The 27,909-nt window shown below is 40.6% G+C and overlaps 1 protein-coding gene across 1 annotated transcript in view; it reads right to left on the bottom strand.

Moving 5' to 3' along the window:
- LOC144688718 (mediator of RNA polymerase II transcription subunit 26-like) overlaps positions 1–19,227 on the bottom strand; it is a 169,311-nt gene extending 150,084 nt beyond the window's left edge. The window contains exon 1 of the mRNA XM_078555593.1: positions 18,783–19,227. Within this exon, the coding sequence (XP_078411719.1) occupies positions 18,783–18,845 (63 nt within the window). The 5' untranslated portion in view covers positions 18,846–19,227. The remainder of the gene's footprint in view (positions 1–18,782) is intronic.
- Positions 19,228–27,909: the final 8,682 nt, after the last annotated feature.

Below are 27,909 nucleotides of genomic sequence, written 5' to 3'. Positions count from 1 at the left end.
CTATGCCTTATATTGCATGCTCAACACAAGCAAATATTTCAATTGTCTTTGGGAAAGGAGAACATTTCGACATGAAAGGAAATTGCAAATCATCCAAAATATTATACCTTTCAAGTCACAGTAAGCATTTCAGATCACTCAACCATCTCATTCTGCATGCCAGCCGCCAAGATCTTTTTTAACTCTCCAAATCATTTTATCCATGTCTGTTGCTCATGTCCTTATACTGATCTTGAATTTGTTTACATCCAACCTGTTTTCCCACTTGGTCATTAGGTACTAAAGCGGAACCATTACCATAAATTCCAACCAATACCCACAGAAGCTGTGTTCAAAAATCGCATTGTGATAGTCACTGGGCTTCATGTATGTTTCCCCCTAGCATAGAAGGATCCTCAAAAGATTACAAAATAACCTAAAAGGCCTGCACAGATTACCCAATAATACCCATCAAAATGGAATAGGCTGCCCATTCTCAAATGCTACATTTGCCCAATAAAACATACTTAAGCATTTCCCTCAACCACATTGCTCCATCACATTCACCATTTTACTTAACTATGCAGACAGGAAAACTGTGGAATTTTTGGAAGTTACTGATATCTATATTGCTCTTTTTGCTGTGCAATGCATACTGATTATTCAGTTATATATTTAGCAGGCAGCTTAACAAGAGAGAAATTTTGTTCAACTTTGTTCTTCTCCTACTCTGCACCTGAACATCTGCGCAATATAAAGTGCAGGATATTGATCAGCTGAAAAGGTTTCCAGATTTACAAGAAAAACTGAATTATTAGGGTTAGGGTGCAAGACATTCAATTGTTTACTATAAAATAGCTTTTAAATATTGACAAAATCTTCTCTCAAAAAATTCTGATGAAAGTACAGGATGTCAGAACAATGAGAATCACCCCTTGTTTCAGTATTACTGCTGGTTGGGACAAATTGGTTCCTGAACTCAACTATAAGAACTTTTAATAGGAGTTTGATGAATAGATAAGGGTATGCACTCAAGATGGGGCTCTCTAACTGATTACTTTAGTGCACTGGAATAATTTTTAATACATATTTTAATTAAAGTTAGATCATTGATAGGGTAATTTTCTTTTATCATTCATGTGTAATTTTTTAAACAAACAAGTTATGTACCAGAAACGAATTTCCACATGGACAATAAAGTGAAATTGAATTGAAAATGGTTAATGACCGAGTTTAACTAAGCAACCTAAATTACTAGTTACTTTACAAGACAGCTGGGAGCAAGAAAAATCCTTTATTCTCAAATTTTCAATCTCAACCACCTCACTGTGAAGATGTACCAAACAGGAGATACACATTTCAGGGAAATTCCAGCAAAAGAGGGATGTACTGGAACAGTCATCAACCCTCATATTCAGAGTAAATGCTGGAAGGGTGATCAGCTAGATGGAGTCTCACAAATGCTACATTACACCAATGCGTCAAAATCTGACTCTTGATTTTAAAAAGTATTTTATGACTCAGTAGATACTGAGTGATGCAATCAAATTTGAGCCTCTGTTTTAAGCTAAGTGGTCTCAACTGGGGTTTGGTGTTAGCCAAGGGTATGAAGAGATATGGAGCAACAGTGGGTAAATAGTGCGGAGTCGAGATCAGCTGTTATATAACTGAATGGCAGGATAAGTTCAAGGGGCCAAATGATCTACTTATGTTCTTATGTTCCTGGAAGCAGTACATGGGCCACTGCTCACCTTGCCTACAGTGGAGAAAAAGTAGTTCATGGTTTATGCTGTAAACTGTAGGAATTGTGAGAGGCCAGAATTGCTCTTGGCTGTGCTGTTCTTACAATTGAGGAGCTTGCCAACATTTACTGTCTAAGCTCATTCGTGTGCAGTCATTTAGCGATGTTCAGGAGGGCTGCTTTGTTCAATACAAGTCAACAATTTCAAGTAATAATGGGGCAGGAAGGGGGTGAGAGTTTCTTTCTGAGATGTTGCCTCAGCATCCAGAAAAATGGTTTGTGGAGAGGCTCAAATAGTTATCTTCTTGCTTAACAACTGACTATCCCAAGCAGTTCAACAACTTGGCTGGTTTTGTACTAAAGATTTTACATTGAATAATGCTATGAATACTTTTTCCTTAAATTTTTAATTGTAAATTGCTGTGCTCAATGCAAAATATGTTGCTACTTTCCACTTGAGAAAGCATCAAACACTCCAAAGATCATGTTTTGGAGGTGAGATTCCAAGTAATTCTCACTCTACTCTATTCTCCAAATTGCAAAAGTATAGTTTTTTTTCTAGTGTCTCAAGCTTTCCCAAAATTAACAATTTGCCAGTTCAAGCACACTAGCCAACTCATTTTATACAGGATCTTTCCAATTGAGCAAGTAAACAGAGTGGTAAAAAAGTAATCTCAGGCAGTAGAGGATTGTCCACCATTATATGCAGCACCTTAATTCTATTGACTGCAATGAAACTGAATGTCAGGTGCTGTGTAAACTGGTGACTGATCCAATACCACCCACAAACAACCCAGAAATAACTGTGAACCAGGAGGTGAAAGGCAGGGAGCAATTTAAAACAGTTACAATCACCAGGGAAAGGGTACTGAGAAAATTATTAGAAGGAAAAGCTGACAAGTCCCCAGGTCCTGATGGACTTCATCCAAGGGTCTTAAAAGAAATGGCTGCTGAAATAACAGATGCATTGGTTTTAATTTTCCAAAATTCCCTAGATTCTGGAAAGGCGCTTCAGATTGGAAAATAGCTAATATGACTCCTCTATTCAAGATAGGAGGGAAACAAAAAGCAGGAAACCACAGGCTAGTTAGCTTAACATCTGCATAGGGAAAATGCTGGAATCTATTATTAAGGAGGTTATAGTGAGGCAACCAGGTAGAGTCAACATGGCTTCGTGAAAGGGAGTTCATGTTTGACTAATTTATTCGAGTTCTTTGAGGAAGTAACAAGCAACTTAGAGAAAGGGGAACCAGTGGATGTGCTGTAATTAGATTTCCAAAAGGCATCTGACAAGGTGCCACATCAAAGGTTACTATGCAGAATAAGAGCTCATGGTGTATGAGATAACATGAATAGAGGATTGGTTAGCTAACAGGAAGCAGAAGGTAAGGGACAGGCATACCCCTAGCCAAGCTGTTCCAGTACAGCTGCAACACTGGCATCTACCCGGCAATGTGGAAAATTGCCCAGGTATGTCCTGTCCACAAAAAGCAGGACAAATCCAATGATTTCAACTCGGAAACAAGGAAAAATTCAACAATTAACACCCCATTCAGTATACTCTCGATCAGTAAAGTGATGGAAAGGGTAATCAACAGTACCATCAAGCGGCACTTGCTCAGCAATAACCTGCTCACTGATGCTCAGTTTGGGTTCTGCCAGAGCCACTCAGCTCCTGACCTCATTACAGCCTTGGTTCAAATATGGACAGAAGTGCTGAAGTCCATGGGTGAAGTGAGAGTGAATGCCCTTGACATCAAGGCAGCATTTGACAGAGTGGCGTCAAGGAGCCCCAGCTAAACTGGAGTCAATGGGAATCAGGGGGGAAACTCTCCACTGGTTGGAGTCAATGGAGGATGGCTGTGGTTGATGGAGGTCAATCATTTCAGTTCCAGGACATCACTGCAGGCGTTCCTCAGGGTAGTGTCCTAGGCCCAACCATCTTCAGCTACTTCATCAATGGCCTTCTTTCCATTAGGTCAGAAGTGGGGATGTTCGCTGATGATTGCACATGTTAATCATCATTCACGAGTCCTCAGATACTGAAGCAGCCCATTTCCAAATGCAGCAAGAGCTGTACAATATCCAGGCTTGGACTGTCAAGTGGCAAGTAACATTCATGCCACATAAGTGCCAGGTGATGACCATCTCCAACAACAGAGAATCTAATCATCACCCCTTGACATTCGATAGCATTACCATTACTGAATTCCCCCACTATCAACATCCTGGAGGCTTCCATTGACCAGAAATTGAACTGAACTAGCCATATAAATTTGGTGGCTACAAGCGGTCAGAGGCTAGGAATCCTGCAGCGAGTAACTCACCTCCTGACCCCCCCCACAAAGACTGTCCACCATCTACAAGGCACAAGTCAAGAAAGTGTGGTGAAATACTCTGCACTTGACTGGATGAGTGCAGCTCCAACAACACTCAAGAAGCTCGACGTCATCCAGGACAAGGCTGCCCACTGCATTGGCACCCCTTTTACAAACTCCTCCACCACCAACACATAGTGGCAGCAATGTCTGCCACCTACAAGATGCACTGCAGCAAGTCACCAAGACTCCTCAGACAGCACCTTCCAAACCCATGACCGCTGCCATCTAGAAGGACAAGGGCAGCAGACACATGGGATCACCACCAACTGGAAGTTCCCCTCCAAGCCACTCACTATCCTGACTTGGAAACATATCACTGTTCTTCACTGTTGCTGGGTCAAAATCCTGGAACTCCCTCCTTAACTCCCTCTCTACACTCTAGTGAAGGAAATGAGGTATTCTATTTCAGTGTGACTTGAGCTCAAAGAGATAGAAAATGCAGGGGTGGATAAAAAGATGGAGAGCATTTCAACAGATAGCAACAGTGTGCACAATGAGATAAAGCAGTTTTAATGCTTAGCAAGAAGTGCAGGATAATCAGAACAAAATCTGGGAGCAAGATCCATGAATGAACATTGGTATTACAGCTTCCACCTTGTTACAATGACAAGATTAGTCTATATTAAAAAAATTGCATGGGCTGTAAAGTTCTCAGAGTGAAATCCTCCATCCAAATTTATAATAGAAATATAAAAATAAGGACTAAACAGATGGCTTTAAAACTGGGACTGAATTACAACTCCATGCTCCAGTCTAATTATCCTCCACACTAAGAGCAGTTCAGCTGATCATTAGACTTGGTTTTGACTCCGTATGTGCAAAATTATAAGGACCCTAACTGAAATTGAAGAATCTAGGTAACTTTTCTTTAAAATTTATTTATTTACTGAATTTGGACTGTCTAAACTACAGCCAAATGCAGCCCATGGAGCCTAAGCCTAACAGTTCAATAAAAATGCATTTCACTATATTGTAACCGTCTTTGAAAAACATTTTTTTTCTCCTGCTCTCTATCGGAGATCCAGTCAGAACAGCTGAAACTCCAGTAACGTGAAAGGTCTCAAATTTGTATTAAGCAAGTGAAACTGAACAACATTCCCATTAATTTGCTTACATCTCCAGCTATGGATCTTGATTTGTGCCTGATTGTACTAAACACACTCAAATCAGTTGATTTTGTGGTTCTACGCAAAATTCACAGTGTCGCAACACAGGAAATGGTTATTCAGTGCATCAAATACTTTCCTGTGTTTTCTAATGCTGCATTCTCAATTCCCCTAGTCTTGAGAGGAGCATAAATGCCAGCAAAGACCAACTGGACCAAATAGTTCTGTTGAAGAGTCATACGGACTCAAAACGTTAACTGTATTCCTCTCCGCAGATGCTGTCGGACCTGCTAAGTTTTTCCAGGTATTTTTATTTTTGTTTTGGATTTCCAGCATCCGCAGTTTTTTGCTTTTAGCCTATTCCTGTGCTACAGAATTTATGTACTCAGCTGCTTGTTTCCCATATCTTTTTCAAGCAACTTTTAAAAGTAACCTTCAGATTTTCAAGTATAAAATAGGACATAGGGTTAACACTTGAGACTCATCTTGTACTGTTTCTTTCTTCTGTCTTTAACTATGGTACCCTCTCTAACTAGGCATAACTGAAAATGTAGGTACAAGCTTTGCTAGGTTTTAAACAGCACAGAACTGAAAGCCCTAGACAAAAGTGGGTTGAACTGTAACCAGAAAGGAATGATGCTGCCATACTGCCTGAATCATTACCATAATATTTTTTCTTTTTTTAAACACACCAAAATTGACAACTTACTATTAGATATTCACAGAAAGTTGTATAAATGTCATCTTAACAAAGTAGCAATATAGGAAACTAATTTAATTGTGTCAGGAAATGTGCAAACAACTGTCTTTGGGCTGATGAATTAAGTCAGGCCAGCATGACCCACCAATTTACTATATCTCACCACTCTACAATAAATATATATATAATTGCACTGTACTCTAAGCTGACCAACAAATTTGTACAATTTTGCTAGTCTATAGAAATTTGAACATTTATTGGGTAGAACTGCAGTTGTACCACTCTCAGGTTTAATTTCTGCAGCTCTGTTAGTTTGAATAAGTTTCGATTTTTTCCTCCAACTAATTGAAAACTCAAAGCACTGAAGCTTGGCATAGTTGATGTTAAGAGATGTAACTAAATCAATACCCAGCAGGAAAATGTTTCATAAGAGGATGGGTGGCCCAAGGCTAGTAAATTACACATTAGCGCACAATTGCAATTGGATAAGTTAAATTGCTTACGGGTTAAAAAGTATAAAGAGGAATGGGTTAGCATCAGGTACACAGTAAAAAGCATACAGGAAAAAGTATTACGAGCCCTGCTGCAGTCACTAGCCTGTTTCATGGGATGCTTCGGGTATAGGAAAGCACCTCTCAAAACTGATGATTAAGGCTTTAGGATCACATGCTGAAAAAAGTTATGGCATCTAATTGCATGTAGCATAAAAGCCATAGGTGGACGGCCAACAGTAATATTTTTTGCTCCAACTTCCCAAGAGACTGGGAATCTCCATACTAATAAGTGGCAGAAAATCTCAGCTGTATTTTCTGGTCTCCTCTTTTGCCCTTCTTGTAGAATGACCATTTCCCATTATAAACCTACATTTCTGCAGGCACATTTTCAAAGAGTGTTATTACAGAGTTTTTTTGTTGCAGCATGGAACTCACCTCTTCCTGATTTTCATTCATTCATTCCTCCCTTATTTAAAACTTTTAGGCTAAAGAGAAAAGGGTAAAATTCCTAGGATATTTGCACTGAGGATGAAGGATGCTTAGCTGTAAGCATAAAATGTTATGAATTGCTTTATAAAATTTGGGGACAACAGCTATGTCAAAATTTGCTCTTTTGAAACATGTCAGTAAAGCAACTGCCCAGGACTGAAAACCTAAAGGTACCTCTCAAGCCAGATAAGACCATAAGGCGTAGGAGCAGAAGTAGGCCATTCGGCTCATCGAGTCTGTTCTGTCATTTAATGAGATCATGGCTGATCTGATAATCCTCAACTTCACTTTCCCGCCTTTACCCCATACCCCTTGAATCTCTTACTGATTAAGAATCTATCTCAGCCTTGAATATACTGAACGACCCAGCCTCTACAGCCCTCTGCGGTAAAGAATTCCACAGATTGACTACCCTCAGAGAAGAAATTCCTCCTCATCTGTTTTAAATGGATGCCCCCTTACTCTGAGATTATGCCTTCTGGTCCTAGACTCTCCCACATGGGGAAACAACTGCCAGTAATAAAGCTGCCCTAAACTGGACCACACTATATTCCTCCGCACCCATCATATCTCAATTTCCTGCCACATCCTTGATTTTGAAGTGACAAAATTCAGAACCATTGCCATCATTACTTATGCAAGCAGCAACTGGTCACATTCTAAATCAAACACTTCTTCTCTGCCTTACTTGTTTATGTCTTTCACTGCCTTTTATCCCTACTCTAACTCTTTTGGGAAAGTGAAAGCACTCTGCAGAGTAACTTCACACTCCAAAGTGCATGGATAACCACCTTCAGTGAGGTCAGAGACAGACACAACCTTATCCAACCAGAACTGGTGGAAAACTAAATAATCCACTCAACAAATTAAGTAACATACAAGGAATTTTTTTTAAAAAATTTACATAACTTTCAAAACCAATCTTTTAGTCTCAGTCTAGTTATTGCATATTTCACTTCCCCTTCCTTCAAAATTCACTTGCGAGACAATGCAATATTAAACACAAAAGTTAAATATCATGTTATTAATGAAATTTAAGGGGATTTTTGCATTGGGATGGAGTGGAAGAGAATTTGCTGATTTGGTACTCCACATGTATAACACGTACATCGGTTTTCTCTATTGCATGGACGGGACAAATCACCGGATTTTCAATGTTGCTGAACACTTCTTTCCTGATCACTCTTCCAAAACAGGTCATTTATAGACCGATTAAAAACCTTTAACAAGAGTTAATTTCAATATATTTGGACAAATGCTACAACTAATATTTCAGATTTTAAAGAAATCAAATGGACTCCTGATTTCCAGCAATTAATTTCCAAATATCAAAGCTGAATAAAATGTATTGGACTCAAAGCTGTCAGGAAATTTACACAAAATTGCACAATGTTTCCCAGTTTTTGCTTTTCAGTTTCATTGAAGACTGTTGCATGTATAATACAGGTCACCTACAAAAAAGACATTTTTAAAAGCGGGCTGAAGCTTTAATTAGGATTTGAAGCAGATATCACCAGAGTAGACCAACAAATTGAATAATTTGACATCTCCCAATAAACAAATATGAAATTACTTCAATAATAACTTGCAGAGTTATGAATTGAGCTTTATCTTGATACATACAAACTAAAGTCAACCCCTGCTTGCTTTGATGAGAAACTTGAGCTTATAGGACATGTATCTAGGGTGTATCTAGAATAGTATTCTAAAAAATATCTAAAATAGGCTAAAAAAGACTTTTAATGTTGGCAAGTATGTGGGTTATCCTTGTAACTCATCGCTCTAAAACCAGCATCAACAGTAGGCCATATAATCAAAGCTGATAATTAATTCTAACAATTCCATAACAATAAGCCTTGCATTTTAGCAGTTCTCTTTTACTTTAGCAGTAATTTCTGTAACTTGGGCCACATGTCCACAATGAAAAGCTTTATGCAAAAAAGATATTTCAAGGAGCTCTTTAAACTTCCAGCTATATGGGCAGGAACTACCCACATCACCAGCCAAATGATGTGCCTCTTAGAAGTCATTTTATAACCCAAAATCCTCAAAAGATATCAAATGTCAATAGACAATTTCATTTTGGATTGAGGCTATTAGGCTTCAATCAAGAACAAATCTGAAGTGGGTGGGAGTAGGGGGTGAAGGGAAGTGAAAAGTAAAGAAAAATTTGTGGACTGGGAATCATTACTAAGCAATTCAGAGAATATACCCAATTAAACCATAGATCTTTTTAAGCAATAGTTTGCTATTTTGATCCTTTGAATCTTTGGAATTCACTACCACAGAGGGCTGCGGAAGCTCAATCATTGAGCATGTTCAAGGCAAAAATGTATAAGATTTCTGGATACTAATGACATCAAGGGATATGGGGAAAGTGGTGTTGAGCTAGATGATCAGCTATGATCTAATTGAATGGCAGAGCAGGCTCAATGGGCAGAATGGCCTACTCCTATATTCCTAGAAGTATCATAATGAAAAGATACAATTATTCAGCAATTACACACAATTACTTCAAATGTTATATCAACTAATAATGTTGAAGAGCATCCAGGTCCCCAAAGAGAGGTCAACACAATACCAATCTTAATTATGAGTGATGTTCATAACAATAAATTCACATTCCTTTACACTAAAATCACTATAAATCAGTCAATACGCTGATGAAAGTTAAACACCAACTTCACAAGCACAATATGATTATGAAAATGTAATAAAGGCACAGAAAAGGAACTTAAAGGATATTCAGAAAGTAACATTACCTACATCGCAAGTCTTCATTCTTCTAGGCAGCATCTTAGACACACGCTGAAATGATCTAGCACCACAGCATGTTTTGGTGAGGGAAATCACATCACATCAAGGGACGATCTTTCTTAAGATGTCTTGTGTCCTCAGAGGACCAACTGCTGTGCATCATACAAAGCCTCACCTGGAGCACCAAATATCTTTGCTCCAAATCTACCCATTTTCTGAAGACCCAAGACTATAGTTCAGATAGGATTCTAAAATATGTAGGATGCGCCCCAAAAGAACAAAATTCATATATCTAGGCTTTCTCCAAATATCACTGAACATTAATTAAGCATTACTCAGAACAAGCACAAATGAAGTTCTTATGGATAAAAATTCCAACCATTAGCGATGAAAAGTTAAGAAAACATCTTTCAGTTTCCAAACATTGAATGAAACCATGTGGTTATTCCAGGCAGTAGCTTTATATATATTTATAGACATTAGGGTGTTTCAGATAGCAACCAGAGAAGATATGAATGGCATTTTATCCAAGACTTTGCATTTCTGACAAACTACCAGCCAAGTCTTATTTTAATGATGGGTTTATTACCTTTGAGTACCTTTATTACCTGATTTGAGGATAAAAATGAAGACTATGTTTTGATCCAAAAGGTGATGCAAACTTTGTCAAGAACTGTTGGCTATGCTTAAGTAACCCACTATATGAACAAATCAGGTAAGGCCAATTGATATCCAGCAACTAGATCTCACTGACGGAAACCAGTACCAACAATGCCAGTTTTCCAACACAGACATTTCAAATCACCAGTGCTAAGAGAGAGATTTAAGAGAGGGCGGAGTTCAGTACTAGATATGGATTCAAATTCCAAACAAATCTTGCCAATCAAGACATCAGAGAACGTTCTCTATAATGAAACCAGAGGAAGAGAAATCAAAAGTAAGATGGCAGCCACCAGCACAATAAACTGCATTTTAGCATCAGACGATATAAAAATGGATGTTACATTTTGATAGCTAAATAATTGATAAAAAAGGAAATTCCTTCCATTCAGAAATATCTAGTCAATAAATGATTTTCAGGAAGACAATTTTCTCCACTACTGATAACTGCACAGCTTGGTGTGATTTTTTTTCTTCTTATACAAACAGCCAACTGAAAGTGCACCAGGCTCAAACGTAGAATCTAGCTAACAGTCTCTCATGGCATAGCAAGACCAAATGCTATTCAACACAAGGACATCAAAGAACAGCTGTGATGCTGACAAAGTCATCAAAAAAAAATTTCTCTTTCTTTGCTTTGATCTTCTTCAATAGCCCAAGGATTAGAGAAAAGGAATCAAGAAGAACAGAACTACTGGTTTCCAGTAAAAAATGGTTAATGCAACCCAAACGATGTTCAATGCATTGAAAGAAAGGCAAGTGCAGGTCCTACCCTGTTTGTTGATATACCAGATAATTATAATGTCCAAAGAAAAGAACATAAGAAATAGGAAAAGACCATAAGGCCCATTGAGCCTCCTCCACCATTCAATATGACTGATCTTGGGATTTCAATACCAATTTCCTGCCTGCTCCCATATCCCTTGATTCCCTGAGACACCAAAAATTTGTCCATCTCAGCCTTAAATATATCCAATGATGGTGCAGCCACAATCCTCTGAGGTAGAGAATTCCAAAGATTCACAACCCTTTTGAGTGAAGAAATTTCTTTATCTCAGTCAGAAATGAACAGCCCCTTAAGCTGAAACTGTGACCGTTTGTTCTAGATTCCCCAGCAAGGTGAAACAACTTAGTATCAGTCTCTACCATGTCAAATCTCTTCAGGATCTTGAATATTTCAATGAGATTGCCCTGCATTCTTCTAAACTCCTAAGAATATAGACACAATTTACTCAGCCTCACATCATAGGGCAACCCTCTCATCCCAGGGACTAATTTAGAGAACCTTCACTGTACCACCTCCAATGCAATTCCTTAAATATGGAGACCAAAATTGCTCAGAGTATTCCAGATGTGGTATCATCAAAGTCCAGTACAATTGTAGCAAGACTTCTTTATTCTTGTACTCCAATCCCCTTGGAAGAAAAGCCAACATGCCATTTGCTTTCCCCATTGCTTCCTGCACCTGCATGCTGTATTCCTTGTACAAGCACACCCAACTCTCTCTGCACAACAACGTTTACAAGTTTCACTGGCACCCTTCACCAGTCAAACTAGACGTACCACTTGTGACATTCCCAAGCTGTGGGTGCAACTATTAAAAGGTAAGGCACCCACCTCCTCCAACAGAAAGAAGACATTCCATCAGTCAACAGCATAGGTTGAGGGGTATTAATAGAAGCCAAAAGACTGGTGCTCCAGAAGCCACCGCTTCAGACCCAGAATTAAAGTTTAGTCCAACTCCACTGGCTAATATAATGGTGATTTTCATGAATTCACTGGTGAAACAAGTTCAACTGTACAAATTTCATTTGGAACAAAATGACTACCACATAAACATATATTACTCATTCATTTTTGATGTCTCACTCGATGACAAACTGGTCAGCTGGCAAGAAAACTTTGCCCTAGGTTGTGGACATAAAGCACATACAAACTTATATTTGCTTTTTTCCCCCTCTGGGTGAGACAAATAAGCTGAACTCCTGGGCCACATGGCAGCACCTGCAGAATAGCCATTTGAGCAATTTCTAATGAGCCAATCATCCAAGGAAGGATAAAGTAGCAAGAACCATAGAGTGGCACCAACAAGGCAACATTTTGTGCAAAGGGAAGTAGCTGTGACTCCAAAGTTGAATAAGATGCTATTGATAACACAGCTTAATAAGCAGGAATCTCCATGCAGGAAATTGCCAACGATTTGGGACATGTTTACCATCCAAGCCTTTGCTTGCACTGGAATCTGTCCTGAGCCCAAGAATGAGACTGTACCATCCAGAATTTGAAAGAGATAAATCAGATAAAAACTTTTCCCAATCTAGATGAACTGTTTCAATTGCTACAGATGAGAGAAGGCCACCCATTGAAGGGTCACTTGGAAGAATGATCCAACTGTAAAATTCACAATGGTTCAGTCTGAAAATAGACAAACAGTCGGTGCTGGCTATACAGGGCTTAACGTGAAGTAATGGAAAATCTGTGGCAAGAATCACAGTCCATGCCTCAAACAAAGAAAAGAGGCTCCATGGGAGGCTGTTCAGAAGCTCTGGCCAAAATCATAAAAGAGCTGCTCCTGTGGACCCTGCCTAGATCTGTAGACAGATTCCTCAGTAGGCACCTGTGAAGCCATGGTGCAGACCTTGTGCATTTCTGATTATAGCCCTTTCATGTTTCTTCATGAGTTCTGAGCCCCAACTCAGCAGTTCATCACTTGGGCTTGTAACAATTTGGGCTTGTAAGAAAAACTGGACCACAAACACGTTGCATTCAAAACTAGCAGCTGCTACTGCACATATGTAAAATTTCCAGATGGTGATCTGCAGAAATAGGCAGGAGGAACCTCAAAAATCAAAATATATGAGTGTTAATGGTTCATTCCCTTGACAGGAATTCCATATCTGATGCATGCATACTGTTCTGTCATCCCAGAGTCGAAACAGCCTTAATGTGCCACAGGTACTTGTTCAGCAAAGTTAGCAGATCATTCTAATTTTCCTACTCTTCTTATGCAGATTGTAATTTCAGTTGCCTTTTGGAAGTGAAATGATTCTTACGGCCACCTCAGCAGGCACCCAGTAGAGAAGGTTGGGGAGGAAAGTCCTGATTTTTCATATTACAACCACTGGTTCGACCAATGAGACCCTGGATGGAAGACGCGATGGTGTCAAATCTAGAAGTGATAACTTCATACCACTCAGGAGTTAGCAGTCCTTGTGCTTTCCTTAATAGCTGATACTATTATGCTATGTGCAATCATTGGTGTACACTCACCAATCCAATACACAATTCATCTAAATAAATGGCACCCAAATACACGTCTGATGCTTTGCAATGTAATATACCAACGGATGCTAGTGCCCCAAAACCACATCCGTAATGTCAGAGGTTCATGACAATGATCCATCTGGAGTGGAGGAAGACTGGCAAATACACACCATGGACCATCAAGGAGCAATCTCTTCAGTGAAAATCAGCAATAATCCAATGGTACCAAAAAAGAGAATAAAAACAAAGTGCTGTGAATATTCAGCAAGTCTGAGGAATCTGTTCAGAAGTTAAGATTATTCATATTCTACTTGACATGTTAACTGTTTCTTTCTCCACAGATTCTTCCAGACTTGCTTAGTATTTACAGCACTTTATTATTTCAGATTCCTGGCATCCACAGTATTTTGCTTTTGTATTATGTGCTAAAAGACGACATTTCTTTAAATGCTTGACATTGGTATGGCTCTCAATGCTGCAGTCAAAACAAAAAGAACAGTATCATTTGCATCAAATTCTGCTGGTCAGACAGGAGAGTAGAGGTCTATCACAAGTTCATAAGAAATAGGAGTGGGAGGGGGCTATTTGGCCTATCAAGCCTGCTCCACCATTCAGTAAGATCATGACTGATCTGACTGTGGCCTTAACTCCGGTTTCCTGCCTGACCTGCATAACCCTCCACCCCTTGTATATCAAAAATCATGTTGAAGAAATCAACTTCAATCCATATCTCTGAGGACCAGATAATGTAGCAACATAGTCCCTGTGCCAGTATTGTTGATCGGTACTACTCCTTGGAACACCACTGGCCCTTAATGCTTGAAGCTCATCTCGTCCCTTGTGGTTGTAGTCACAGGCCTGGTCAGTACCAGAATGCTTTCCAGTCTTTTTGTGGATTGTGTCAAATCTGGCCCAGCATACCTAGTTCTGAAAGTTCTAGCATTATAGTCATGATGTCAGACAGTTCCTAGGCGGGTTAGAATTTTTAGCCACCATTTAGCTAAAAACCTCCAGCCTAGACATTGGAAGCGATAAAGGGAAAAGAACACTTGAAGCCATAAACAAATATATAGATGAGCGATGGTCAGGATGAAAGATAGAATATTTTTTAAACTAGCATTTTCATCTAAGTCTAAAGAAATTCAATAAATTCAAGAAAAATATTAAGACATAGGAAAAGACGACTTATCTAGAGTCTGTTTCCACAACATTAAAATTTACAATCAATAGGATACTTGTAGGTAGGAAATAATTTTCCAACATTGGTAAAAACAAACATTCCAAGGTGGGACAGGGCTGAATTCAGCCAACAGGGATAACACTGACTACAAAACACTTTGAAAAGAAGCTACCCCTTGCATAAGACTGAGGAGACGACAGATTCACAAATTTGTTGACAAATTTCAACAGCATATAACAATAGAGTACCAATATTATGAGACTTCAATTACCCTAATATAGACTGGGAAAAACATAGCACTGATGTCAAGGAAGAGGAATTTCTAACATATGCACTGGTAAATTTTCTCGATGATGTCTCCAGTTCAACAAGGAATGAAGGATTTTGGATCTTGTTCTGGGAAATGAAGCAGGGCAAGTGGAGTGTGTTACAGTACACTACCCAGCTAAGCATGGCCACAAAGTAATTGTGGAAAGAGACCAAAACTATCAAAGGTAAGAATGCTCAACTGGGAAAAGGCACATTTCAAATGATTGGTAAAGCAGTAACAGGGCAACAGGGGTGGGGGGGGGGTGCAAATGAAATAATTCAGTTACAGACTGGGAATATTTCTTTGAAGGGTAAAGGTACAGCATCTAAAGCTAATGCGCTCCGAAAGATAAAGAAGTTAAAAAGTTAAAGTAAAACAGAAAAGGAGGCTTATGACAAATGTCAGCAGCAAGATTCAGCTAATATCCAGGGAGATTATGGAAAGTAGAGGAGGGAATTGAAAAAAAGTAAAAATAGGCCCAGAGAGGACAGGAGGCAACATTAAATTGAATCCTAAAATTGCTCATACGAAGTGTAAGTGGTTTGTCAGGGTAAAGGTTGGGGAACAGAAATTTTCGCAGAGATGAAGAGATGACTATGGTTGAAACGATGTTTTGCATCTGTCTTCACAAAGGAAGTGCATGATGTGAAAAATTACACGAAAAAAAGGAGAGGGGAGTTATAGAAGGGACAAAGCAGACCTACTGAAAATTGACAAGTCAGTTGGCCCAGATGAAATACACCCTAAGTTGTTAAAAGAAGCAAAGGCATAAATAGCAGCAGCATTGCTCACAATATTTCATTCTTCACTGGATACAAGAATAGTGCTAGAGGAATGGAAGGTTGCAGATGTTTACTACTGCTATTGAAAAAAGGGGAGGGGAATAAACCAGCAAACTGCAGGCCAGTCAGCTGAACATTGGTGGTGGGGAGGATACATGATCATGGATAAAAACTTTTATTTGGAAAAGCATAGGTTAATCTAGGAAAGCCAGGATAGATTTGTAAAGGTAAATCATATCTGACTAACTTGGTTAAAATTTTGGTATGATGGAGTGTGTTGATCAAAGCTGTTGCATTTATGAACTTTCAGAAGGCAATTGACAAGGTGCCACATAGGAGGTTTATTTAGAAGATGGAATCTCATGGAATTAAGGGGAAAGTGATAGTATGGATATAAAATCGGCTGAGTGACAGAAAGCAAAGGATGGTGGTAGTGGATGGATGTTTTTCAGACTGGGAGGTGGTTTACAGTGGTTTTCCCCAAGAACCAATTATGGATACACTATGCTTTGCAATTTTTATAAACAAATAGCAGCATTATAAAGTTTACAGATGATATGAAATTTAACAAAGTATTAGATCATGATGAGAATAGATATGGCATTGAGGGTGACACAGGATGGTGAAATGGGTAGAAGCATGACAAATGGAGTTCAATGAGAAGTGATGCACTTCTAGAGGACTAATTTAGAAAGACAGAATACTATAAATAGCACAATTTTAAATAGTGTAGACGAACAGCAAAGCCTTGATGTTCATGTACACAAATTCTTACAAGGTAGTTTGGCAAATCAATAAAGGTGGATAAAAAAGCATATGGGTTACTTAGGTTTATAAATAGAGGAACAGGATATAAAACCAAAGAGATCATGCTACAACTATAAATCACTAGTTAGGCCTGAGCTAGAGTATTGTGGACAATTCTGGGCACCACACACTTCAAGAAAGAGGAAAAGGTGCTGGAAAAGGGTACAGAGGAAATTTACCAGAATGTTACGATGGATGAAGGCCTTCAGTTATGAGGGGGCAGTGGAAAAGTTAAGAATGCTCTCCTTGGAACAGAGACTGTTTAAAGGTGACAGAATGGACGTTTCAAGATGATTAGAGCTTTTGATAGAGTAAATGGGGAAGATATATTCCCTCTGGCAAGTGGGCCAATAACTAGAGTTTATAGATTCAAAATCAATGGAAAAAAGCCTAGAGAGGAAATGAGGAATCCTTCTTTCTTTCAGTTGTCAGAATCTGGAACATTCCACTTGTAAAGGTGGAAAATGTGGAAACTGATTCCATTAATTATTTTAAAAGGGACTTGTACAGGTACTGATAATGAGGAACTCGCATGGTTACAGGTAAAAAGCAAAGATAGGGGACTGAGCACAACTGCTCTTTCAGAGAGTGGCACAGGAACAAATGGCCTCCTCTGCGCTGTAAACTTTTATGATTGTATAATTTTCCTCAGAACATTCTTTGGCACCAGATCACAAACTGTATATAGATGCAAAATGTAGAAGAATTGGAGAGAAGTTATTTGACATAGAACCCTTTCACAATACCAGACAAAATAAGTCACATTAAAAAACCTTGCTCAGCAAATCTGAGTTGGAGAGATAAATTGCAAATTTTGCTTAGCCATAAGACGTGCACTATTGCTTACGTTTTACTTTCCCCTATATAATGAGCAGGAAGAAAATTGATTTTGGAACCAAACACTGACGTTAACACTATTACTCTGCAAATGCTATTACTCTGAAATTCATAGATTTATTTTTCAAAAAATGAAGATGCTAGTGAACATTTTCTGAACAAGTTCTCTGGGTGAAGGCTATCCGTTATCGCGAGCCTGCATAGGTCATAAAGGAATATAATATTGCTTTTTATGCATTAACTAGGAAATACATTTGAAACCAGCCATAAAAAACATTCACCAAATATAAAGCAACAGAATTCCTCTATTTCACGACACAGCTGCAACTTCACCACGTGAAATACCTGAAATTATGATTTATGGAACCGAGTAAGATACACAAGATAACATTTTTTACAAGTTAAACTAGAATTATCCTAAAATTCGGTACTTTCCTATCAGATTTATTCTGTGCTGATGTTACTCGGGAGCTCCAAATTACCCATCATTCCAGTAGCCACTTCCTGTTTGCCCGTTTTTACCTGCTCTCCCGTATGTGCTTCTCTGACCCTAAATCAATTACTTCAACACGAAAACGTTAAATTCAATCCCCCCGAACTCACTTTAGCCCCAACATGAATTAATTCCAGCTCCACTTTCCATAGGGGAGGGATTTGCATAAAGGAAAGATACACCACCGCTCATCTTCCAATTTTAACGAAATGTGTATTTCGTGACTTTGATTTAATAATTTAAATATATTAAATATCACAAATCAACTTCACGCTTCAGTCAAATATGTTCAATGCCATATCATAAGGTCTATGTACAGTTAACTTAAAAAAGATGGCAGTGAGGAGTACAACAGTTGGTCACCATTTTAATAGGGGAAACTTCCCAACGATTTAGATAACAAGCATTAACAGTTGTTTAAAACTTTATATATTTTCGGAACGAGTCATTGTGCGTGTGATTTGTGATAAGTTAGAAACAACCAGAGCGTGCTGTAAAGCCCTGTGAAAGCTGAGAGCTGACATGGTTTAGAGGAATCCTGCTGCTACTCCATGCTGGGAGGTTAATCCCCGAGCCTTGAACAAGGCGCAATAAGATCCCAGGCTATTCCCATTCCGACCCGCCTCACTCCAGTCTGCTCCACACTCACTCATCGCGGGCCTGGGGTCAAAGCCTGTCCCGCTAGGCCGCGTTTACTCTTTTCTACACACACACACACACACACAGTCTCACACAGGCAGACCCCGGACCGCCACGGGCCCGAGCCAGGGGCTTGCGTGCAGGCACACGGCCTGGTTCTTACATTGGCATCCTTGTCTATGGCCTGGAGCAGCTGGTCCTTGATCTGCTGCGGGGTGGGTGTCATTTGGCGGCAGTGTGGCGGCGGCGGCGCGGCGATGGACGGGACGGGGGAGGGGAGTGGGGGGGTTAAGGAGGAGGTGGGGAGGGAAGAGGGAGAGGAAAGGGACAGGGAAGGAGGGAGGCCCGCTAACAAGAAGCGCAGAGTCTGAGGAAGTAGCTGCGAAGAGCGGCGGCTGCAGCAGGGCCGCTCGGAACCGTCATATTCCGCCGCTGCGCTCTCGGGTTGCTCCCTGCGTCCAGTGTGCGCCTCACTTTCGCCAGCTGTCTGTCACTGCCTGAAGGAAACCGGCACCACAAGCAGCCGAGAGGCCGAGCCAGTCCAAGCAAAGCAGCCCACAGCGAACACTCACTCCACCGACTCTAACTGAGGAGCCGCGCGCGCTGCACCACGGGAACCCAGCACTCCGGCGGCGCGTGCTCGCGTCACAATCGACGGGCGAGCGCGTCATCCGCCCCGCGCGTGCGCGGAACAGAGAGTAACGGCGCTCTCGTGCGCGCGCGCCCTCGCTTTTTTTTTAAAAATTACAGCCGGCGCGCGCACCCTCCGTCGGAGCAATCACGCCGCGCGCTTGAGCGTCTTGTCGTCATAGCGTAGGTAAGCGCAGGCGCGGTCGGTGTGCGTGAGTTTTCCTGCCGCTGAGGAGCACGCGGCGGGGTGGTGGACGGTTACCATGGTAACGAACCGCTGGAGCTGGATCGAAAGTATTCTCAGGATTGCTTCTGCCGAGAGGCTGGAGCCTGGGAGCGAGAGAGGATCTGTCGAAGGTTTAAGTGGTCATATTTCTTTGATAACAGCAACTTCTCAGTATAAATGGAGCTCTCCAGAAGGCAGATGTTTGTCGAATGCACTTTGGACTTCATAACCGAGTGTAGGATTTTGCTGATGGAGGGTTAGAGAATAAACTCACAAATATAATTCAGTCCCCAATGTAAGGTCGTATATTCTGTTCTTCTTTATGTGTAACATGTTGATTTTATTAATTACAAAAAAATGACTTGCATTTATATAGCACTTTTCATGACCATTGGACATCTCAAAGCGCTTTACTGCTAACGAAGTACTTTTGCAGTGTACTACTCACTGTTGTAATGCAGATCTGTGACCTTTTTGATGAAAGGCTGTTGACCTGACAACATTAATTCTGTTTCTCTCTCCACAGATTCTGCCCGACCTTCTGAATGTTTCCAGCATTTTCTGTTTTTATTTCAGATTTCCAACATCCACAGGCTTTTGCTTTTGTACCATAGAAAAGTTACAGCAGAGGAGGAGGCCATTCGGCCCAACTTGTCCATGCCAGCCCAAGGACACCCAGGTGCCCTTTCTAATCCCACCTTCCTGCACCCGGCCCATAGCCCTGCAGGTTACAGTACTTAAGGTGCAGATCCAGGTACTTTTTAAAAGAGTTTACAGTTTCTGCTTCTACCACCAACTTGGGCAGTGATTTCCAGACACCCACTACCCTCTGTGTAAAAAAGTTCTTCCTTATGTCCCCCCTACACCTTCTGCCACTTATCTTGAATCTATGTCCCCTGGTTCTAGAATTCTCCACCCTGGGAAACAATTTTATCCTGTCCACTCTATCTATTCCCCGCAATAATTTTGTACATCTCAATCAAGTCACCTCTCAGCCTTCTTTGTGCTAAGGAAAATAAACCCAACCTATCCAATCTCTCCTCGTAGCTACACTTTTCTAACCCTGGCAACATTCTTGTAAACCTCCTCTGCACTCTCTCCAGAGCTATTACGTCCATCCTGTAATGTACTTTGGGAAGTTGAATTGGTTGGAAACTAGTGTGTGGCACAGGCTGAGGCCAATGGACATATGGTGTAATTACAATAATAGTAGTATTAGGGATTGTAAGGGTTCATGTGTGGGACTGTGTATATAGCACCTCCGACAATGATAATGTAAGAGAACACGTGACTAGGAGAAATAAGGGGGAATGTTCATGGCTTAGGCATTGTAACATCTAGACATGGAAAACTGTATATAATTCAGTTGTATAAAATAAACCGGTTTCTGTTTAAACATACCAATGTCTCAGGAATCATTCTGAAGCTAGACAAACCAACATGCAACATGGTGGTAACAGTGATAGTCTCCAAAACACTGAAAATTCAACTTTAAAGAAGATTAAAATTTCAGACCTAAGAGTGGTGCCAAAACTGCAGAACTCTAAGACACAGTTGAAGAATTCCAAAGCTGTTCCATTGACAAAGTGGTAGCAGGAAAACTCAGAAAATCAACTTTTTAAGTCATTCAGGATTGCACCACAACATGTGGTGGTCTGTGAAGAAAATCCCGATCCAGCAATCATAGGCCTCAAGTCAGAGAACTAAGCAAAGATTGTGGTACTGGTGAGCGATCATTAAAAAGGGTAAAAATCAATTTTATTGGCACATTGGGCAGGCAGCATTGGGAAAACCGGATCCCCAGCAAGGGCGGGTTACAGAAAACCCTGCAGTCCAGGTCTGAGATTATTAAACGTGGAAGGGACTGAAGAGATTATTGAAATACTTAAAGCATTGAAATACTTAAAGCAAAGCCATTTTTAATAAGCATTCAAGAAATAAATACCAAACCTAGCTGAGAATCCCCCAGGGAGAGACAGTGACCTGTGAGAGGCTGATCAGCAGAGGAAAGCTTCAAATACTGGAAGGAAAATTTAAAACTTTGGGTAAACCAGCTAAAAGCTTAGAAAAGCCATGGATCCTAAATTTATGCTACCTGAGGGGTTTGGTCACATGGAAGGACCAAATCAAACATCATACTGGGCACTTAGGAGAAAAAGATTCTTGAGGTTCCGAACAGCTTCAGGATTGGACATTACTTTGCTCCATAGGAACAGTAGCAAATGATGTTATTGCAAGATAGGGCTTTAGCGGTCTCTGAAATTTTACAAAGTCTTAAAACTGATAATAACTATTTTAACATGAGAAGCAATAGGATTCTGGAAAGGGCCAAATTCAACAAAAGGGTCCAGGAATCAGGTGAACCGGCAGATGCTTTTACAAATGACCTTTACAGTCTGGTTGAAGGATGGGAGTATGGAGACCTAAGAAACAGAATTAATATGTGAAGAAAAACCTTGGCTCAGGAAGTCTTCAGTGACCATTGTTAGGAAATAGAGAAAGTTTAAGTTGCATTTGTGGGTGTTAAGAATGAGTTTTAGCGTTAAAGTTTAAGTTTGATTTGTATTTTTGTATTTAAGAAAAGATTGAGTTTTAGTTTCACATTAAAAGGTGAAACCTAGGATTGAGTTTCATTTTTGAGGGAGACAGGTCTGAAGCGGTTTGGATTCCTGCATATCTAATGAGTTTTACAACTCTCATGTTTGTTTTAACTTCTCCACAAGAGCAGAAAAATCTCTGTTGTCCAGCAACAGGGGTCCAGAGAGGGAGACCTACCCACACATATACAGGAAAACTAAAGAGAAAGCAGTTTGAGTTCAGTTGGTTGGAAGTCGCTGCCAGAGAGAGACTGGAGCTAAGGGACAGATAGCAAGTCCCAAGCTAAAGAATAAAGTCTCCAAATCCAGAGGAGTGGAACAGGTGAAAGTCCCAAGAAGACCTTCGAGTCAAAGGAAGGACAGGAACCTGGAAAAGGTTCTAAGTGAAGTTAAGAGTGAGGTGCAGAGGGAAAGGCTCCAAGCTTCAGATTTAAAGGGATAAAAGCTGCAGGAAGCAGATTTAAAGTGAGGACGACTTGTGAGAAGTTAGAAGGTCCAAAGAGACAACTGAAGGACTGTAACTCTTTGCTATGGGCATGTGAAGCAGTGATGTACTGTTGACAGCTGAGTTAGTGAGAGAGAGTGTGTGGAAGAAAGCTTGACTAAATGTGGTGACCCGAGGAAGAGGAAAATTGGAAGGAGAGTTCAAAACCCTGGAATCCTTGCGGAAGGCATCTGAGAGAAAGCATCAGTTTGGGAGAAGATTCCAAAGCGAATTCTGAAGCAAATGTGAAAGATGGAGTTCAGTGAGACTGGTTGGCTCACAATGTAACAAGCTTCTGGGGGGAGTTGATGAGAGATCCATAGCATCAGTTTGGGGTGGCATCTGTCACTTGGTTCCAGAATGTGGTGTGTCTGACTACATGTTGCCTATTGGTTTGCATGGAGTATGTACTTACTGCAAACATTAGAGTATAAGATAGCTTTTGTAACTTGTGTTACCCTTACAAACCTGTATATATCTGTAAAGGTATAGTTGTGGCTGAAGGAGTAATGTAATATAGTTCATCTTTTCTCGTTTAATAAACTTTATTCTTTTGTTAAAAGTTCATCAGCTGACTCCTGTGACTTTGTTCAATAGCCACTCCACATTTCTAAACAAAAAAATTAAAGTTAGGATCTATCAAGCTGGATTCCACCCTGAGATCAGGCTTGTCCAGTGGTAACATCAGGGATCATAACACCATACAGTTCCTTAAGCCCAGGAATGTAAAAGAAGCATCAGAAAAGGTAAGTTGGGGGGAAATCCTCCACAGTAATGTGATTGACTCTTAATTGATCTCTGAAAAGGCCTAGCAAACAACTCACTTGTATCAAACTGAGAAGTAGAATTGGAATAGAGAAACAGAAGAACCACTTGGCATCAAATTAAGTACGAGAAATGGCATAGACCAATCCTGACAAGTTGACCATGCAACGTCATCCATACTAACATCTGGGAAGGTAGGTGAGAGTGACTGCCCTTGACATCAAGGCAGCATTTGACCGAGTGTGACATTAGGAGCATTAGCAAAATTGAAGTCAATGGGAAATAGGGGGGAAACTTGCCACTATTTGGAGTCATACCTAACACAAAGGAAGATGACTGTGGCTATGGGAGAACATTCATTTCAGCACCAGGACATTGCTGCAGGAGTTTCTCAGACAGTGTCCTAGGCCCAAACATCTTCAGCTGCTTCATCAACGACCTTCCCTCCAGCATAAGGTCAGAAATGGGCATGTTTGCTGATGATTGTACAGTGTTCAGTACCATTCACAACTCTTCAGATATTGAAGCAGTCCATACCGCATGCAGCAAAACCTAGATAACGTTCAGGCTTGGGCTGATAAGTGGCAAGTAATTCATGCCACACAAGTGCCAGCAGTCACCATCTTCAACAAGAGTGTATCTAACCATCTCCCCTTGACATTCAATGGCATTATCGTCACTGAATACCCCACCATCAACATAGTGGGGGTTACCATTGACCAGAAATTGAAATGGACCATCCATACAAATACAGTGGCTACAACAGCATCAGAGAACTAGGAGTTCTGTCATGAGTAACTCACTTCCTGACTCTTTATGGCCTGTCCACCATCTACAAATCAGGTGTGTGGTGGAAATATGCCTGGGCGAGTGTGGCTCCAACAACACTCAAGAAGCTCAACACAATCCAGGACGAAGAAGCCCACTTGGTAGGCACCCACCCACCACCTTAAACATTCAGTCCTTCAACCACCTGCACACAATGACAACAATGTGTGCCACCTACAAGATGCACTGCAGCAACTCACCAAGGCTCATTCAACAGCACCTTCCAAACCCGTGATCTCTAGCACCGAGAAGGACAAGGGCAGCAGATGCATGTTCCCCTCGAAGTCACACAACATCATGACTTGGAACTTATATCGCCGCTCCTTCACTGTTGCTGGCTCACAATCCTAGAACTCCCTGCCTGACATCACTGTGGCAGTATCTGTATCAGGTGAACTGCAGTGGTTCCAGAAGGCAGCTCACCGCTGCCACCTTCTCAAGGGCAATTTGGGATGGGCAATAAATGCTGGCCTTGCTAGCGATGCTCGTACCCCATGAACGAATAGCAAAAATCTCTCCTGCTTTCCTTATTATCGATCTACCATTTTTTACTTTCCTCCTTTCTCCCTTTACCCTCTCTTTGTATTTGCTTAAAAAAACTTACTTTTTTTAGTTCTGAGAAAAATCACCGACCTGAAACATTAACTCTGTTTCTCTCTCCATAGATGCTCCCTGATCTACTGATTATTTCCAGTATTTTTGGTTGCATTTCAGTTTCCATTCTAAACGTGATCAAAGGAATTTATAATCATAGAATTATGCAGCACTAAGGTGTCCATTTGGCCCTTAATGTCTCTGCTGGTTAGCTCTTTCAAAGAACCAATTAGTCCCATTCCTCTGCCCTTTCCCTGGAATTTTTCCCCTTCAAGTATTCTGTTTTGAAATTTATTATTAAATTTGCATCCACCACCATCAGGCACTGCAGAACAGATCATAACTTGCTGTGTAAAATAAATTTTTCTCATCTTCCCATAATGGAAATGTTGACACAATAGTATGATTAAAACTTGACAACAGGAAGTAATGTTTTTGTAGAAAAGCAGTGAGTACAGATTTAAGATTTGTACTGTTGATCTGGCATTTCAATTGGGATGAAACCAAATGCACTCTTTAGAGGAAGCAAACAAAGCTAGAGGATAATTGGGCCAGGGTGTGCATAAGTAATTTAGACCCCATTTGAGAATTGACATTCTTTCCTTATCTGTATAATACTTTGTTAGGTTTTATTGAGAAGTCAACCAAGACAACAAAGTCTCCAAAAAGCAGTTTATTTTCCTGACTTCAGTAATAACTCATTCAATCTCCTGCTCCAAAGACAGAAAACTTGTCCCTGATGGTTCATTCTTACATTGTCCTAAAAACAACAAGTTGCATTAATATAACCTATAACAGTAAAATGTCACAAGGTGCTTCACAGGACCATAGAAAAGTTACAGCACAGAAGGAGGCCATTCGACCCATCTTGTCCATGCCAGCCCAAGGACACCTAGGTACCCTTTCTAATCCCACCTTCCTGCACCTGGCCCATAGCCCTGCAGCTTACAGCATTTAAATGCAGATCCAGGTACTTTTTAAAAGTGTTTACGGTTTCTGCCTCTACCACCAACTTAGGCAGCGAATTCCAGACACTACCCTCTTCGTAAAAAAGTTCTTCCTCACGTCCCCCCTACACCTTCTGCCAGTTATCTTGAATCTATGTCCCCTGGTTCTAGAATTCTCCACCAAGGGAAACAATTTTATCCTGTCCACTCTATCTATTCCCCTCATAATTTTGTACATCTCAATCAAGTCACCTCCCAGCCTTCTTTGTTCTAAGGAAAATAACCCCAACCTATCCAATCTCTCCTCGTAGCTACACTTTTCTAATCCTGGCAATGTTCTTGTAAGCCTCCTCTACACTCTCTCCAGGGCTATTACGTCCTTCCTGTAATGTGGTGACCAGAACTGCACACAATACTCCAGTTGTGGCCTCGCCAGTGCTTTACACAATTCCAACATTATATCCTTACTTTTATATTCTATACCTCTACCAGTGAAGGAGAGCATTCCATATGCCTTCTTTACAACCTTGTCTACTTGAACTGCTGCCTTCAGGGACCTGTGTACTTGTACGCCAAGATCTCTCACTTCATCTACCCCTCTTAGTATATTCCCATTTATTGTGTAATCCCTGTAACTGTTCGACCTTCCTAAATGTATGACCTCACATTTCTCTATGTTAAAATCCATCTGCCGCTTTACCACCTACTCCACCAACCCATCTATATCGTTTTGGAGATTATGGCTATCCTCTACACTATCCACTACTCGGCCAATCTTTGTGTCATCTGCAAATTTCCCAATCGTGCCCCCCACGTTCACGTCCAAATCGTTAATATATAACACAAACAGCAAGGGTCCCAACACCGAGCCCTGTGGAACACCACTTGAGACAGCTTTCCATTCGCAAGGGCATCCATTGACCATTACCCTTTGTTTCCTGCTACAAAGCCAACCTTTTATCCAGTTTGCCACATTACCCTGAATCCCATGGGCTTTTACTTTCCTGACCAATCTGCCATGTGGGACCTTGTCAAACGCCTTGCTAAAATCTATGTACACAACATCCACTGCACTACCTTCATCAACCCTTCTTGTCACTTCCTCAAAGAATTCAATCAAATTTGTGAGGCAAGACCTTCCTTTAACAAATCCATGCTGACCATCCCTGACTAGTCCATGCCTTTCCACATGACAGTTAACCCTATCTCTCAGGATTGATTCTACTAATTTGCTCACCACCGATGTAAGACTAACTGGCCTATAATTGTTTGGCATTTCCTTTGATCCCTTTTTAAACAATGGAACTATCTTTGCATTTCTCCAGTCCTCCGGTACCTCCCCTGTATCTAGTGAAGATTGGAAAATCACCCTGAGAGCATCTGCTATCTCTTCCTTGACTCCCTTCAGCAGCCTCGGAAACAATCCATCTGGCCCTGGTGACTGATCAACTTAAAGGATTTCAACCCTTCGAGTACTTCATCTCTCTTTATGACTATCCCGTCCAATATCTCGCAGTGTTCCTCCTGGACTACTATATCTACATCCTCCCTTTCCTTTGTAAACACGGAGACAAAATATTCATTCAAAACCCTTCCCACAGCCTCTGCATCTACACACAAGTTTCCATCTTCATCCCTGATAGGTCCCACTTTTTCCTTAACTAACCTTATAGCATTAATGTATTGGTAAAACATCTTTGGGTTATCTTTAACTTTACTTGCTAACCTTTTTTCATGTCCTCTCTTTGATTTCCTTATTTCCTTTTTTACTTCGTTCCTGCATTTCCTATATTCGTCTAGGCTATCTACAGTGCTTAGTTCTTTGTGCCTATTGTACGTTTTCTTTTTCTGTTTGATCTTCCCCTGTATTCCTCTAGACAATCAGGGGGGTCTAGATTTGGCAGTACCACTCTTATTTTTGTAGGGGACATGTCTACTTTGTACAATTAGGATCTCGCTTTTTAGTGCTTCCCACTGATTTTCCACTGTTTCATCCTCCAGCAGTGCTGTCCAGTCCACCTCAGCCAAGTCCCTTCTCATTTCTGCAAAATTTGCCTTCCCCCAGTTCAAGACTTTTACTCCTGTCTTATCTCTGTCCTTTTCCATGGTAATGCTAAATCTAACTGAATTGTGATCACTGTCCCTGATATGGTCACCAACTGTCACTTCACCCACTTGCCATTCTTCACTCCCCAAGGCTAGGTCTAGGATTGCATCTC

Source organism: Cetorhinus maximus, chromosome 13 (assembly GCF_964194155.1).
Source record: "Cetorhinus maximus chromosome 13, sCetMax3.hap1.1, whole genome shotgun sequence".
NCBI lineage: Eukaryota > Metazoa > Chordata > Chondrichthyes > Lamniformes > Cetorhinidae > Cetorhinus > Cetorhinus maximus.
Note: the sequence above shows the minus strand (reverse complement) of the source record. Positions and strands in the feature narration are given on the sequence as shown.